At 41.0% G+C, this 16,802-nt stretch overlaps 1 protein-coding gene across 1 annotated transcript in view; it reads right to left on the reverse strand.

Annotated features, from left to right (window-relative positions):
• LOC129775445 (transmembrane protein 26) overlaps window positions 1–5,453 on the reverse strand; it is a 38,771-nt gene extending 33,318 nt beyond the window's left edge. The window contains exon 1 of the mRNA XM_055780195.1: window positions 5,260–5,453. Within this exon, the coding sequence (XP_055636170.1) occupies window positions 5,260–5,453 (194 nt within the window). The remainder of the gene's footprint in view (window positions 1–5,259) is intronic.
• Between the last annotated feature and the right edge of the window lie 11,349 nt (window positions 5,454–16,802).

Here is a 16,802-nt window from a genome sequence, read left to right on the forward strand (position 1 = left end):
TCAGATAGTGGTCATCTTTCCCACCCCAGGTGTCTGTCTTTCCCGCCAAGTGTCCGTCTTTCCCGACCCAATCTTATTTTTTTAAAAAGTCGGACACAGTCATTTTGCAAAATTTTTGCCTCAAAGACAAATTTTATTATAAAAAGAGACCTAGACTATCAATTTGCGGTGAGATAGCTATATATTTTTTGTGAAGTAGAAAAAAACCAACGTTTACTTAAGGTATCCTTCTTTACCAGCCTTCCCCTATATTCTGCTTTGACGGAATATCCATCGATCGCTAGGTTATTCCACAAATCAGCTAACGATTCCCCTGCATGCTAAAATTGTTTTATTTCCAATTCCGGGTCCCTTGTTTCGAGTTTTTATCCATGTGAGATCCCTCATGATCACGAGGAAGTATTTAATCTGCCGGAAAAGAGAGACAATCCAACTCAGTTGAATGCACTGCGTGCTGGAGAATTTGTAGCAACTAATATTGCATCAAAATTCAATTGATTAAAATAATAGATCGAATCCCATGAGGAAATGCGTTCGAAGAACAGTGCCTTCCTGACCAAACTGCAACGTATATTGGAACACTACATAGAACAACTTCAGCAAGATCGAGGTGCCGATGATGAATTGGCAGCGATAAAGGAATTGCTTGATATGCCCATATTTGTATAGGAGACGTAAACGACAAAATGAAAAAAATCGGATTTTTGGCTGTTTCGCATTCTACACAATGTGATACGTACGTTGCATGCAAACAAACATTTTTTTGTTCGAAAACATTTGAGCAGTTTTGAAAAAACCTTCCCGAAAAAATCACTGTTTGTCCGCATAACAGACGTAGTTCCATATAGCTTTTATACATCGTTCGAAAATCAACAATTGTCAGTATGATGTGCTATAAGCTAAATCTACATATGAATCACATTCTTCGTAGAGTTCAAACATGTCTGTCACGATAGTGGGGTATATTCCGAGAGTCGCTTCACAGCGTGACAGTCAATTTGCGCACGTGTTTGTATTCTGAGAATCGGTCTAATTAAAAAAAACATCCAGGTGCAATGAACTCTGTTCATTTCTTATTGTACTTCCGAGTCGCCCGACTCTTAGAATTGGGTGAGAATTGTCATATAACTCTGAAGGAAAAAATATCACCTATACCGAATTGACTCTCAGAATAACCCCCAGTGTCTTATTACTCCTTATCCATCTTAATAGATGAATATAAGAAACCATTGAAACGCTGCTCATATAATTACTATTTTCTGTACACGATGAACAAAAAGAAGCAATTGTGCTTTTTAATGTTATAGTTACCTAAATTTCTGCATTTGAATCTTCAAGTAGATAATGAATCAATCAGATCAGTAGTAAAATTAAAATAATATTGGTTCTTAGCATTATAAGTCCTCGGATTCAATATTGAATTATTCCACATACTCAGCATTTACTCATACCGTTGGAGTAAGTCACTACACCATCTTTATGCGATTGATCGTGATATCGGTAAATCATGTTGCTAAAATTACCAACATTGCAGATTGCTTTTACAAATTCAATTAATTGAAAAATCACGAACCTGCTGTCACATATCACATATCCCAGAGAATTCTTCAGGAAAAAGTAGTATCATAGACTAGCAACAAATCAAGAGCACCTTTTCCAGACATTTCACTAAATTTCTTCCAAACCTTTTCGATTTTATCCGATAACAACTGAAACTACCGACGGAGACGTTTTGACTATTATCGAAATTGTAAATACTAACGCCACAAACAGAGCAATTTGGTGATTACGTCTAGCTATGCGGACAAATGTTCATTGAAACGATTGATTGTCCGCATAAATAGACGCAAGCGTTTTCCAAATGGAAAAAATATGTTATAATCCGCCGAATCACCTAGGCCCTCTTTTTGCCGATAATATCCTTCAACTGGACAGATCATTCCATCAGAAATTTGCATGGTTATGCTTGTTGGCCAAAAAACAACAAAAATGCGTTTTCCCAACACTAATGGTGTTGTCGGATACGTCTCCTATGCAATCATGGGCAGTGATGCCCTCGAACATGTTCTGGTCGGTGTTCAACTGATATTGCGGAAGGAATGCACCCTTTATGAAATTGGCATAACTAGTGAAGATTTTGGCGTCTTCTAATCTATATCGGACCTCATTAACAAAGTTCCCAGAAGAGGAAAACGCCCGTTCAGAGTCCAATTATGTCACGTCACGCACTGATTTGTCAAGCATGTATATGAAATTGTTCATGACTTGATCAAATTTGACGTTGATAATATTGATTCAGTAGCAGGACAACAGGAGGAAAAAAATCCACTGGATGATGCGAAACCTGCAGAAAAATTGAGCATCAAGGAAAAACTTGAACGAAGATTGCAACAATCAAAGGTATCAACGTCCAGCCCAAGCTCAACGTCTATAAACGGATTGATGAAAACCATCGGACAAGTGTTTTCGTACAGAGGTCATCAGAGACAAATCTGCCACACAAATGAGCATAACTCGAAAACTAATCAAGCAAATGGAGCCAAATTTGGCATGTGAAGGTTTTACGGGACACGAAACGTTTCTATGATGAATACACTCCTCCCCCTCTCTAATGGGGGCTGCCATACAAACGAAACACAAACTTCTGCATAACTCGAGTACTTATCAAGCACTATTTGGGATGTGAGGGTATGTGTTAGGGTATGAGGGTATATGTTACGGTATGAGAAATGTTTCTATGATGGTATGCCACCCCTCCCTCCTCTGGAATGGAGAGTTGGTCCCACAAAAAAATTACACATATTTCAACCATAAATATTCCAACCAAACATGGCAATTGAAAATTTTCGGAAAACTCCAAAGGAAAAAGGAAAAATTCGGAAAATTAAACTTAACTTGAAATGGATTTTAATGTGATGAAACGCACCCCTAAATCTTCTTCTATCTATACCAAAAAAAAGGATAGCCGGATGTGTTGATAAGAGCAGACCTCGAGGACGGAATTGTCCGATTCAGTGCTGTCTTTATTCTATCACATTTTCTGTATAAAACATTTATTCCATGTAACGGAGAAACATGTTTTTTGCAAGTAATTGAAAAATTTTGAACGAGAATTGTGTTTCAAAATAATCTGATATTATAATGATGCGTTTTGTTAGAAATACTAGGAATTTCATAGTAAAAAGTAAATTCAACGGGTCGATTAGAAGATCAATCAATGAACAGTTCTGCGATTGGACCCATGAACTTGCTCGTAGTAAGAAAACGTGAATTTTTGAAGGTATAGATAACAAAAAACTAATTTTGGGCGGGATGAAGTTTGCTGGGTCAGCTAGTTATAAATAAATGCCGTTTCGTCAAATAAATGGGTTAATTTAAAAGTATGTTTTTTACCGGTAATGATATTCTCATTACCGAATAACCGGGTATTGAAATTTTGGCACGATAATGCAATCCCTACACACAAGCTAACACACGAATTCTATGCAACAACGCAACAATTCTTGCTGTGCTGTGGAGCTATGCGAACGACGAATAAAATCGAAAAAACTCCCCTATTTTATTTGTTGAATAGTAAATTGTTTAACTATTACCACTCGTTATATCGTATGTCATATATGGTCGGTTTTAAGTCAGACCGGACCATGTTTAGTGTTCTGTGTTATTCGTAGCTTCATTTTTTCGTTCAGTATTGATTCCAGAAATTGCTACTCTCTAAAAATATTGTAACATATAATAATTGTAAAAAAATCTTCAAATCACACGCCCAAAATAAGCAGCTGTTCGAATTCAACCAGTCTGTATTTCTGCAGAATCTATATTCGGCAAATGATATGTTTTCACTATTTTTCAACTCATATAATTTCCATTTTCCGCCATCGTAGGGTAGTGTTTCTCAACAGGATTGTCGAATTCGAGTTCAGTGTCATCGCTGCATTCATGGTTCGTTGCATACATGGTTCGCTCTGACTACATACGATGAGGGATTTACGTTGATCATTCAAAACAATTTCGATCCGTTATTCCTGTTGTGAGCATAATTTTCCAAATCTGATAAATGTGGTAATCAATAACTCGAAATTTTTAATTTAGCGACTTGGTCTCCTCTGACTTAACACTGACCATATCACAATAATAATGATACATAATATGTATTTGAAATCTCTCAAACTTTCGTTATATGCCGCATTTTCAAGTTCGTAGGGTGACCCCCTAAATAGATATCAAAGACGTAGTCCTTCGTCAAAAATCATAAACTAAACGACTCAAAAGCATTGACGCTACTGGGGAGCACTACAGTGGATGGACAAATCCACTGAAGGAAGTGCGGAAATCGATTGAAAAAATCAGATTTGTTTAGATTTGAGGCGTATCAACACACTTATTATCCGTAAGAAAGTATGCAATGAATATTACACCGATTATAAAGCGCAAAATATTATTCAATCAGTCAATTAGTGCAATCAGATTTCAGCGATTATGACTATTTTTTTTATCCCATTTATATATTTATTAGGCTCATTAGCATTTTAGCTGTAACAGAGCCGGGTTTAATCGTGTACATGTACATATGTTTATGTTTCTATAAATTGTAAATTACACAGTAGTTAGAAGTAGCCATTTAGGCGTAAAGATATTCTTTCTGTTCTTCCATTATTCAGCAGACCGGACAGCGGAGACAATTGATATTGATCATTGTAAGGTTATTTATAGAACAGCAGCCCGATGTTTCTTGCAGAGCAGAGAAGTTGTATGGATGAATCGATCTTTGTTCCACCGTGGATCGATTTCCATCGCCGATAATGGTTGCGTGGACGTAGTTATTCTATAACAACACAAAGATGGTCAATTGAGGGCCCGAGTTTGAACTAAGATTATGACTATGATGTTACAAATTTGATACATGCATACCTCGTGCATCTCTCATTAGATTTCAATCATTGTAAATAACCGTGAATAACCAATTTTAGAGGGTTTATTTAACCATTGTAACTAATGTTTAATATCATCGTTCCAATAGCCGTTGCAAATAAACAACGGAAAATCAAATGAAAACAGGAAAAAAGCTAAAAGTGAAGATTGAGTATCATCATGATTAACCAACAGTAAAGACACATGAGAACACTAATATTACTCCAGAGAGACTGTCCACACGAATTTGTTTGCGAGATAAATACTTCTCATAATACTAGCGTTTTTTTTTTGTTACGGTCGATTTTTTTCTCATGAAACATTGCATAACAATTCGTCGAAACATACCATCTCCATTCCTGATTTTTCTTGATGGCCAGAGTGAAAACTCCTTCCACAAAAAGTACCCCTATCGGGGCGCAAATACACCAGTACAGTGGATCCTGCTTGTACTGTGTAACTTGCCAAATAGCGATGAAAGCGTGGGTGCTAAATATTATCCTTGTTATGATCGCCTTTATAGTGGCCAACAACCGAGCCATTCTCTCTTAACTTCTTTAATCACATTCCACCGAACCGTTCCAACAAAGTAGCAACAACAAACAATCCGAATCGTCCAAAGGTTCAAGAAAAACTAATATCCTTAAATCAACCGAATCGTAACAAACCAGTTAGGTTTCCGTGTTAAACTGGCAAATGAAGGGTGTGAAAATCGAATAAAATCATAACGATTTCAAATAGTCATTGTATATTGATGTTCGCCTTTGCGAAATCATGAGTTGCAGTTTTCCGCCAGGAATTCGTCTGTCGATTGTCGTTCATACATAAGGAATGAAGCGTTTCAAATGGTTTGGGATTATGTGTCTGATGTGGTGATCAATGAAATCGATTAGCATGTAGGCCCTCAAGATGTTCATCTCAATGATAAGCCCTAGTCAATTGCTTATGATTATGTGGCTGCTTGAATCCAAAATTTACATTTGAGGAATTTTCATTGTTGAGACTTTTGAATCGTTTACTTGATCAAATTTCTGAATAATATAGTCATGGGGTTCTAGACTTAAAATATAAATAAAAATAAATCGACCGAAGTAAATAACAACCCGAGCTCACATTATTATTGTATCATATTAGATTAATTAATGTTTATGCAATTAACATACTATGCCCGTAAAACCATGATGAAGGAACCTTACTTGTTACTCTCAGTTCAGATCGGGTTTTCAAGCTTCTCGTCATTCTCAAGTGGAAAATTATATGAGCTACACCATCTTATAGGCCAGCCAGCTTCCTAAATTAGGCACCTGGATACAAATTGACGAGTTTCTTGTTTTCATGTCACATTAAGCGAGGAACGCTTTGCCGGATCAAATTAGAAGACAGCCAAAATAGAGGAGTTAGAATATTAGAATTGATAATATTCCAACTCTCCTATTTTGCAAATCTGTCCAATTTGATCCGGCAGAGTGTTCCTCGTTAAATGTATCATCACTTTGAGCAGCAGTGGTAAAAATTCTAAATGATGGAGCAGCTTGGTATTTTTTCACCGCCAGCGTTGCCAAGTATAATGTTTTCAAAATTGAAAAAGATTGAAAAAGATGACTTCATGATTGTATACATATTTTCCTCAATAATTGAAACGCTTTTCATGATAAATACAGTTTATTTACTATGCTTATATGTTCTTATTTGCAATTTTCAATGGTATGGTACATCAAAGTGTTGTATTTGGATGTTGTTTGCTGCGAAAATCTAACGAATTCTGAACCTAGGAGTTTTACATAATTTTTAGTATTCTTCAGTCTATTTCAAGCTTTGTTTTGGTAAAATTAAAATAAGTGAAAAATAATTCTATCGAAACTTCGAAACATCAGAGTGTAGTGATATTACTGCGGGATTATCAATCTGAAAAAGCTTATACAATTCATCTACAAATTACAATATGTGTGACAAAAAAAATAAAAATAGCTGCATATCAGAAGAGTTTATTGCGATCTACGTTCTTCGTAAATTCTAAGTAAATATTGAATGGATGAAATGGACCCGGCATTTGTTGTATCACACGTTCCAACGAAAACGCGTTGAGCTTGAACTTAGGTAGACTGTATACTTCGTAGTTGCTCTCCGTGATTGACCTGACCCTGCCCAACCAAGCCTGACCCAAAATTACAACTTCATGTGTCACAACACGCTGCAGATATTATTTTTAGGCATCCTGATAAGGAAAACCTATAACATAAATTGGACCGGACCGGACCTGAGAAGGTAACCGAGAGAATTTATCTAAAACCAATCGGACCGGCGATTTATTCTGTTATTCATCATGAGTACTCTGTATCAAGCATGGATCCCACCGAGTCTTGTTTGAGAAACCTGGGAAGGTAACCGACGCAACTTCTCTAGAGCCAATCGTCCCGGCGATTTATTCTCCCCAAACTCTTCAAAAATCAATCGGACTAGCTATGTTTCATGCTGCTATGGGGATACAAAGGGCACGTTCCAACGAAAACGCGTTGAAGAAAAAAAAAGTTTATTGCATTAAAATGGAAAACTCTACTCCATCAACGTATTGTTCATCGATAGCTATAGGGGAACCGAGGGTAATACGGATAGTGGGGGTAATATGGACAGGTGGTTGATTTGTATAGTTACATTTTGAATTTCCGATTTCTGTTAATGAGAACACCTTCTACATGATATTCTATAATATTTAAGCCACCCTATGGCAATGAATACTGATCAAAAGTGGAAAAGGGAAACAAAAACAAAAAATCATACATGTTTCCGCGTGAGGATGAAATTTTAACTGCTTCGATATTAAACATTTTGAGTGGTTTAGTACCAAAATTCAATTCACTGATGGTTATATTTCGGTTTGTGAGTTAACAGAGAAGCGATATTATGTACGGAAAAGTAATTGCATTTTTGAGTGTAAAAAATTAAATTAGTCTGTTTAATCTATTCCTAAAGAATGCACTGTGTCTATAAATGGAAATCAAATCTCTGAAAAAGCTGTTCAACAACAAGGACGGTACGAGTTTGTGTGACGCCGGCTGGAAATGTCGCTGCTCCCATTCCACAAAACCCCCAAGCATGAGTGCATCGTCTGTCGGAAGAAGACTAGATCCCCAGAGTACACGGATGAATAGATAGCGACCATGAAATCTCAGTGTCGGTGGATGACGAGGAGTTATCGTAGGACGTCGTTTGTGCTGGACGACGAAAGTTATTTTCCGCTGTCAAAGTCCCACATTCCTGGCAATGACCGGTCCAATACCAGCTACAAGGCGTCCCCTCACCCGGGGTGAAGTACAAATACAAGCATCAGTTTGAGAAGAAAGTTATGCTGTATATTGCAATCTCCGGCAAAGGAATTTCAAAGCCCTGGTTTAACAAGCCGAAAGAACTTGCCATCAACCAGAAGGTGTAACAGGAGGAGTGCCTAGAGAAGATTCAGGTTCCGTTCGTAGAGGAGCATCATCTGATATGAGTTGAAATTCTTTGCTAGAAGTAGGGAAGGTAGGTAGGGTTGCCAATAACGCATTATGATGAGGATTATATTGACAGTTAGAGTCATTTGTTACAAATTCCACTTTCATTTATTGCAGCGGGAGGAAGGATATCGAGGACAAGGAGGCGATACAACCTTCACTTGAGCGCCAGGCAAAGATATGTTCTTGCCGTGAAGGAGCGAGATTCGTCTCAACAGTTTCCCGTGCCCGACCGTGAGACCTCAGGGCGAGTTCCTGCCTACGATATTCAACCCACACTTGAATCGGCTTGGCGCTCACCAAGGAATAGAATTCGAAAAAAAAAACTATTTCAAGAAAGTTAAGGATGGAAAGGTTTCCTTTGAAGGTTTTCCTTTCCAGAGCCTATACTACAACGAACCCGATACCGAACAACTGAAGGGCCTCTAAGCAGCCCAAACCATATCCAACATAAATTCTCAAATTAAATAAATTATATACATTTGTTTGTCTATTAAATCCAACTTCAAATTCCCTATTTACAATTTTGTCTTAAATCTACTACTTGCAAGTTTTTACGGATCCCTCGGTGGTCGAGAACAAGTGCACTTGCTGAGTGGTGTCCTGGCTGAGCGTAACGCACGTCGTGGTGTGTGCGTTTTCCGGTGGTCGCGTTACTTCTCGCTTATCGTGCGACACAGTCCGGATGGCCTGGTGCACTGGGGCAAAAAAATGTCGAACCAGTCAACCTATCTGGTTTTAACTCCTCCCAGAGTTGCACCTTCGCTTGAAGGATATCTATTCAATTTTTTTTTTGCATTTCAGTATGTTGTCCAGGATATCAAAGATAAATTTTTCGCTCAAAAGCACGGTGGACTATCATTAGAAGACAAACTTGCTCATTGTTTGCGATTTTTCGCCGAAAGAAGTTACCAACATGGTACTGGTCAGGGCCCGAAATCTTCGAAGGTGAAAAATGAGGACCGACTCTACTCCCAGTAGCTTCGCTTCGACTAGAACTGCTTCGGCAGTCGCCGCCAACAAAAAATGACTTGACTAGAAAATGAATTGACTAGCGCTGACTAGCGAGGATGACTGGTGAACTAGTCCAGTCAGTGGTTATTTTAACTGACTCGACTAATTAATACATATCTGCCTCTTCATTCAACTGACTTCAATCCACATTTCCATTTCCCCCTGATACTAATTTTGTACCCGCATACGCACGTCCATATAAAGGTAATATTATATTATCAGGCACGTAGCGTAACCGGCACGGCACGTTTCGTGCAAGACAAATATCGGCAAAAGTGTTCAATGTTTGCTGTGCTCTGCACAATATTCGCCAACATTTTATAGATCACAACGAGATCTGTTCATAATATAAAACTACTTTCATTTTAATACAATACTAGTTTTATTCAAAATTTAGGATGTCATCTTGAACACATTCTTATCTTGCCATTTTGAACACATTCATAGTATATTGAGATCTATTAGTTCGGGGATTTCTTTTACATTTAAATCTATTTCACTCTATTTTGATTTAGTTTTCCCAGTGCAAGATTGTGCAGTTTGTGATATTTTATTCTAATTTGTTGCACAATATACAACAACTTTGCTCTACAATATACAAATGTAACTATTCATAGAATATATGATACGAAAAGCATGTTACGGGTGTAGAAAAACAATCTTCAAAAACCTTATCTCATTTGGAAACTTGGCGTTTCGCGTGGTTCTGCATTCCTCTTGTTCACACTTGGTCGAAGAAAAAAACAAAACAAAAACAAAAAGAATAAGAAGCCGGTTGACATATCTGGTCTCAGATCTATATTTGTGCTTTTTGTTTTCTGCTGCTTCTCCCTTAACTGAACACTATGACAGTGAGAGTGGAACTTATAAATTTATTTAATCTACTATTTGAGTAGTAAAAATGTGAACTTTGCACACGTAACAAGTTGAGAAATGGATTCACGGATGGACTTGCGATGAAACAAATTTGTTTCTATGGGCCTGATCACGAGCGTCACTTCACGGTGAAAACGAAATGAAGTGCATATAACCTTATATGCACTTCATTTCGTTTTGCACTTCATTTCGTTTTCATCGTGAAGTGACGCTCGTGATCAGGCCCATAGAAACAAATTTGTTTAATCGCAAGTCCATCCGTGAATCCATTTCTCAACTTGTTACGTGTGCAAAGTTCATATTTTTACTACTCAAATAGTAGATTAAATAAATTTATAAGTTCCACTATGTCTATTTCAATTCAAAAATCAACTCCGTTCGGCTACGTGAAGGTCAATTGACGAACGAAGCAGAAGAGACAGGAGAGCACGGTTGGAGACTCAATACAAATACACACTAGTCGAATGTAATTTTTCTAAATTTACCACAATAAATTGAACACCGAAGAACACTGGATGAATCACAATCAATACACAATCTCATTATACTGGATTGACAAGTAGAAGCACACGACTTAAGCTCGGTTTAGCGAAAAAAAACGTTAATAACAGTTCGGTTGAAAAGTTTATAATGTAACACAGTAAAACTATTTTTTTTTTTTACAAAATTCAATTTTATTATTCAACATAATTGCCTTCGAGGGCGATACAGCGATTATAGCGATCTCAACACTTTTCGATACCATTTTTATAGTACTCTTTCGGTTTTTTCTCAAAATAGGCCTTTAATCACTTCATCATCGGTCTTAAATTTCTTGCCAGCGAGCACCCTCTTCAGGTCTACGAATAGAAAATAGTCGCTGGGGGCCAGGTCTGGAGAATACGGTGGATGCGGAAGCGATTCGAAGCCCAATACATGCAATTTTACAATCAATACACGAAATTCGGATTTTTCCATTTATTTTCACAATAACAAAGGTTGCTTCACTCTCAATGCTGTAACTCACGAACCAATCGATCGATTGCTGTCAAATTTAATTACGTAATTTACGTAATTACGTAATTACGTTTTTTATTCTGCTCCGTTTTTCCATTATCCTGCGATAGGTTATGGGCCCAGCAGCGGAGTAAAAGTGATTTTATTAAACGGTTAATTATCGCGAAAAGTGATGGAAGGAAATCGATTTTCGCTGCAGAAGCTGAATAACAGCAACTATCCGACCTGGCACTTCAAGATCGAGTTGCTGCTAGTGCGGTAGGATCTTTGGTGCTACGTGGCGCCGGGAGTGAAGCCGGAAACGGTAATACAAGCAACGTGGGATGCAGGTGACGCCAAGGCAAGGACCACCATCGGACTACTAGTCGAAGATAACCAACACGGTCTGATTCGCGGATCGACGACGGCCAAAGCCGTCTGGACGGCGCTTCAAAACCACCACCAGAAAACCAGTTTAACGTCGAAGGTGTCGCTCCTAAAACGTATTTGCGAGAAACGTTTCGTCGACGGCGAAAATATGGCGGAGTTTTTGTTCGAGATGGAGGAGTTATTCTCCCGTCTGGCCAACGCTGGCCAGGAACTGGCAAAAAACCTTACGGTTGCGATGATCCTAAGGAGTCTCCCTAGCTCAGCCCTCGAAAGTCGTTCCGACGACGAACTAACATTGGAGTTGGAAGCTGCTCGACGAAGCGGCGAAACGGCATGGTTCCAGTTCGAGTTCGGCATTGAAAGTCATTCACGACGGTAAGAAGAAAAAAACATATCGTTTGTCACTACTGCAAGAAGCCGGGACACAACAGAGCGAATGCCGGAAGTTGGTTCGTGACTCGGAGAAGGGGTCCAAAAGTGCTGAGAAACCCTCCAACAAGAAGGAATCCGTGTCCGTCGCCCTAGCTGCAGGAGGAGCAATAGAAAGCAGTAGAACCAAACCATGGATTGTAGATTCCGGCGCAACGCGACATACCGTCGCTGATCGAAAGTTTTTCCGAGAGCTGCGTGAAAGTGAAGTTAAATTTGTTAACTTGGCAGACGGCAAGCAAGCGGTCGTACTCGGTGAAGATTCCTGTGTCATCGAGTGCGCAGATGAACAAGGTTTTCGTCGGGAAGTTACATTAAGTTTTGCTCTGTACACCCCAAGTATAAAGGGTGTGTCACATCAAATTGCATCACGGAAAAAACGCTGTAGAATTTTAATTTTTAGGAATTATATCTTCAGCTTTCGCTTATAATCAGATAAGAGTGTATAGATCACGTTGGCCATGCTTCACTGTCAATTTTTCGTAAATTTGGAAAAATGTCGTCGAACGAAATAGAGCGTCGTGAATTAATCCTGTGCACTCATTTCGAGAATCCGGAGTTGTCACATCGGGACATCGGTAAGATGTTGGGAATCGTCCAATCCACGGTCAGCAGAGTACTAAAACGATACTTCGAGAACCTAACCATCGACCGGAAGGTGAAGAACGGCAAAAATGGATGCTCCGTCAGTGAGTTAAGTAGTTAAGCAGTTTAGACGTGATCCGAGAAGTTCGGTCCGGGATGTCGCCAATAAGCTGAATTTATCAAGTTCATTCGTCCAGCGGACCAAGCAGCGGGAGGGCCTGCGTACATACAAGGTTCAGAAGGCTCCTAACCGCGACGAAAGGCAAAACATGGTGGGGAAGACGCGAGCCCGGAAGCTGTACACCGAAATGCTGACGAAGCCGCATTGCCTGGTAATGGACGACGAAACCTACGTCAAAGCGGACTTTCGTCAGCTGCCGGGCCTGTTGTTCTTCTCCGCAGAGGACAAATTCAGCGTTCCGGAGGAGATTCGCAAGCAGAAACTATCCAAGTTTGCCAAAAAGTACATGGTGTGGCAAGCGATCTGCTCTTGCGGAAAGCGGAGCGCCCCCTTCGTGATGACCGGCACGGTAAACGGGCAGGTTTACCTTAAGGAGCGCCTACAGAAGCGCTTACTACCACTATTGAAGCAGCACGAGGGCCCGACCATCTTCTGGCCGGATCTCGCTTCGTGTCACTATTCAAAGGACGTGTTGGAGTGGTACGAAGTCAACGGGGTCACCTTCGTGCCAAAGGAAATGAACCCGCCCAACGCGCCGGAGCTTCGCCCAATAGAGACATATTGGGCGATTATGAAGCAAGCCCTCCGGAAGAACCCAAAAGTTGTCAAATCGGAGGCGGACTTCAAGAGAAAATGGATTTCTGTTCAAAAAAAACTACAACCTGACGTTGTACAGAACCTTATGGACGGGGTAAAGAGGAAGGTGTGAGCATACGGGCTTGGGCTCGAAGTATGAATAAAAAGAAAATGCCAAAAGTTGTTTAATAGTTTTTATTTTACTGTCTAAAATTTTCAAAAGGATCGGTCTACTGGGCGAAATTCTACAGCGTTTTTTTCCGTGATGCAATTTGATGTGACACACCGTTTATCTATGAACCTGTTGTCCGTACCGGCACTCGTCCAGAAGCAAGCCACTGTCGTTTTCGATGCCGTGGCGGGCGTTCACCACAATAAAGATTGCAAGCACGTCTGGCATCGGAGATTCGGTCATCGGGACCCGAAGGCTATCGAACGTTTACAGAAGGCTGATCTGGCGGATGGTTTAACTATTTACGAATGCGGTGTTGACGAAAACTGTGCATGCTGTCTGAAAGGTAAAACTCCTCACACTCCTTTCCCGAGCGAATCCAAATCTAGATCAAAGGCGCCCATGGATCTGGTGCACACGGACGTTTGCGGTCCGGTGGAGGTGCCATCGATCAGTGGTTATCGATATTTTATGACCATGATTGATGACCACAGTCGCTATTGTGTACTTTATCTACTGAGGGAGAAGTCGGAGGTCGCAGTCAAAATTGAAGAGTACGTTGCGTTTGTCAAAACTTTTTTCGGACGGACGCCAAAGGCCATACGCTCGGATCCAGGCGGTGAGTACAGCGAAACGCAGTTGGGGTCTTTCTACAAGCGCGAAGGGATCTCAGTCCAGTACACCGCCGGCTACAGTCCGCAACAGAACGGGATTGCGGAGCGGAAGAACCGCTCGCTTATCGGAATGGTACGGTGCATATTATTCGATGCACAACTGGATCAGTGATACTGGGCAGAGGCGATTAACACGGCCGAGTATCTTCAAAACGTCTTGCCTACGAAACCAATCGACGTTACGCCATACGAGCTTTGGAACGGTGTTAAACTCAAGGTCGACCACCTGCGAATCTTCGGTTGCACTGCGTTGGTCCACATTCCGAAGGCAAAGAGAAAGAAGCTGGATGTCACTGCACAGAAATTGATTTTTGTTGGCTATTCAAACGAACACAAAGCTATCGTTTCCTCGACATAGCCACACGGAAAATCCATGTGAGCCGCGACGTCAAGTTCATCGAGAGCGGCACGGACACCATTCCAACGGTTGAGCCGACACGAAGCAATCAAACTGAGGAGGTGGAGTTTGATTTTCTGTCACGAAAAATTCCGAACGAACCCGAAGCACAATCGGAGACTGCAGAAAACGCTGAAAAGGAAACAAGGTTGGAAGCTATTCGGACGACGATTTCCACGGTTTCAGCGATGAAGATACTCTACTTGGAGAGGAAGGAAAGAAGAGGAAGTCAACATCGAGGAAACAAAACCAAGACGATCTGTACGACCTATGAAAAGTTTCCCGCCCCAACGATTCGACGATGTCACCAACGTAACGAAGCACATAAACGAAGAACCCCGAAACTATTCCGAAGCGATCAACAGTCCGATCAGCTGCCTGGAAAGTCGCAATGAAGGAAGAGATCGATGCGCTCAAAGAAAATGGTACGTGGGAGCTCGTACAACTGCCTCCAGGTCGAAAGGCGGTAGGTTGTAAGTGGACGTTTAAGAAGAAGGAGAACAAACACGGACGAGTGGTACGGCACAAAGCACGACTAGTCGCCCAGGGATTCGCACAGAAATTCGGCCAAGACTACGACGAGGTATTCTCTCCCGTCGTACGTCAAACGACTCTCCGAACAGTTCTCGTTTTGGCTAGTAAGCAGCAGATGGTGGTAAAGCACCTCGATATCAAGAACACCTATCTGTATGCGGAGCTGCAAGAAGACATGTATATGAAGCAACTCGCTGGCTTCGATCGACACGATGGCATGGTTTGTCACTTCAAGCGCAGCGTTTATGGACTCAAGCAGTCCGCTCGAGCATGGAATAGGAAGATCGACGGAGTTTTCAAGTCCATGGGCTTCCACCAAGCTGAAACCGATACGTGTCTGTATATCCGCAAATAGGACAGAAAGGTGACCTACATCCTCATATACGTGGACGATATGGTCGTCGCCTGTATTTCCGAGGAAGATTTTGAGGAGATTCGTCGATAGCTCCAGCATCACTTCAAGTTATCCTGTTTAGGCGAGCTCAAGCACTTCTTGGGGATTCACGTGACGAGAGACGGTGACCATTATACTCTCGATCAAACAAGCGAAATGTGGAGGCGATCTGGCGTAGTGGTAACATCCATGCCTCTCACGCTAAAGGTCACGAGTTCAATTCTCACTCCCGACATTCTTCCAAAAATGGAAGTAAAAAGTGACGAACCAGCCAAATGAGTTGAAAATCACTATAATACAGATAAAAAAAAAAAAAACAAGCGAAACGATCGAAAAAATGATTCGACGATTCGGACACGATGAAGCCAGGCCGTCGAAAGTGCCGATTGACCCCGGATACCTCAAGCAAAAGGAGGAGTGTGCATTACCTACAAACACGTCATTCCGTAGTCTGGTAGGCTGTTTCCTTTACGTTTCGGTCAACATCCGACCGGACATTTGCGTATCCGTCTCACTGCTGGGCAGGAAAATTACAAACCCTACAAACCGCGACTGGATCCTTCGATATCAGAAGACTACAACGAACCATCGTCTGCGCCTGGGATCCGGATGCGGCGAGATGGAGTGCTTCGTGGACGCTGATTGGGCAGGTGACGAAGGAGATAGAAAATATCATTCCGGATTTCTGCTGAAGTTCGGCGGCGGTCTTGTCGACTGGGGAACACGGAAGCATACATGTGTCGCAGTTTCCTCGACGGAGGCCGAATTCGTAGCGTTGGCGGACGGATGTCAGCAGCTAATGTGGTTCCGAAAACTACTGAACGACTTACAGCAAGCTCAAGCGGAACCTATCATCGTATGGGAAGATAACCAGTCGTGCATAAAGATCGTCGAATCCCAACGTCTTGAGAGACGTTCCAAACACATAGATACAAAGTATGCTTTTACGAAGGATCTACACCAACAGCAAATCATTGATCTGCGTTACATGCCAACCAAGCGCATGGAGGCCGATATCATGACGAAGCCGTTGGACCGCGAGAAGCTAGACAGACACCGAACTGCCATCGGAGTCAAAGATTCAACCGAGAAATTGAACCAGCATCGTTGAGGAGAAGTGTCGGGTTACATAACCGTGTGAACCGATGCAAATTCGACCCTGACAATTTATCCCATTTCTACACATTTCTACACACATACTCG

This window comes from Toxorhynchites rutilus, chromosome 3 (assembly GCF_029784135.1).
Source record: "Toxorhynchites rutilus septentrionalis strain SRP chromosome 3, ASM2978413v1, whole genome shotgun sequence".
Classification (NCBI taxonomy): Eukaryota; Metazoa; Arthropoda; class Insecta; order Diptera; family Culicidae; genus Toxorhynchites; species Toxorhynchites rutilus.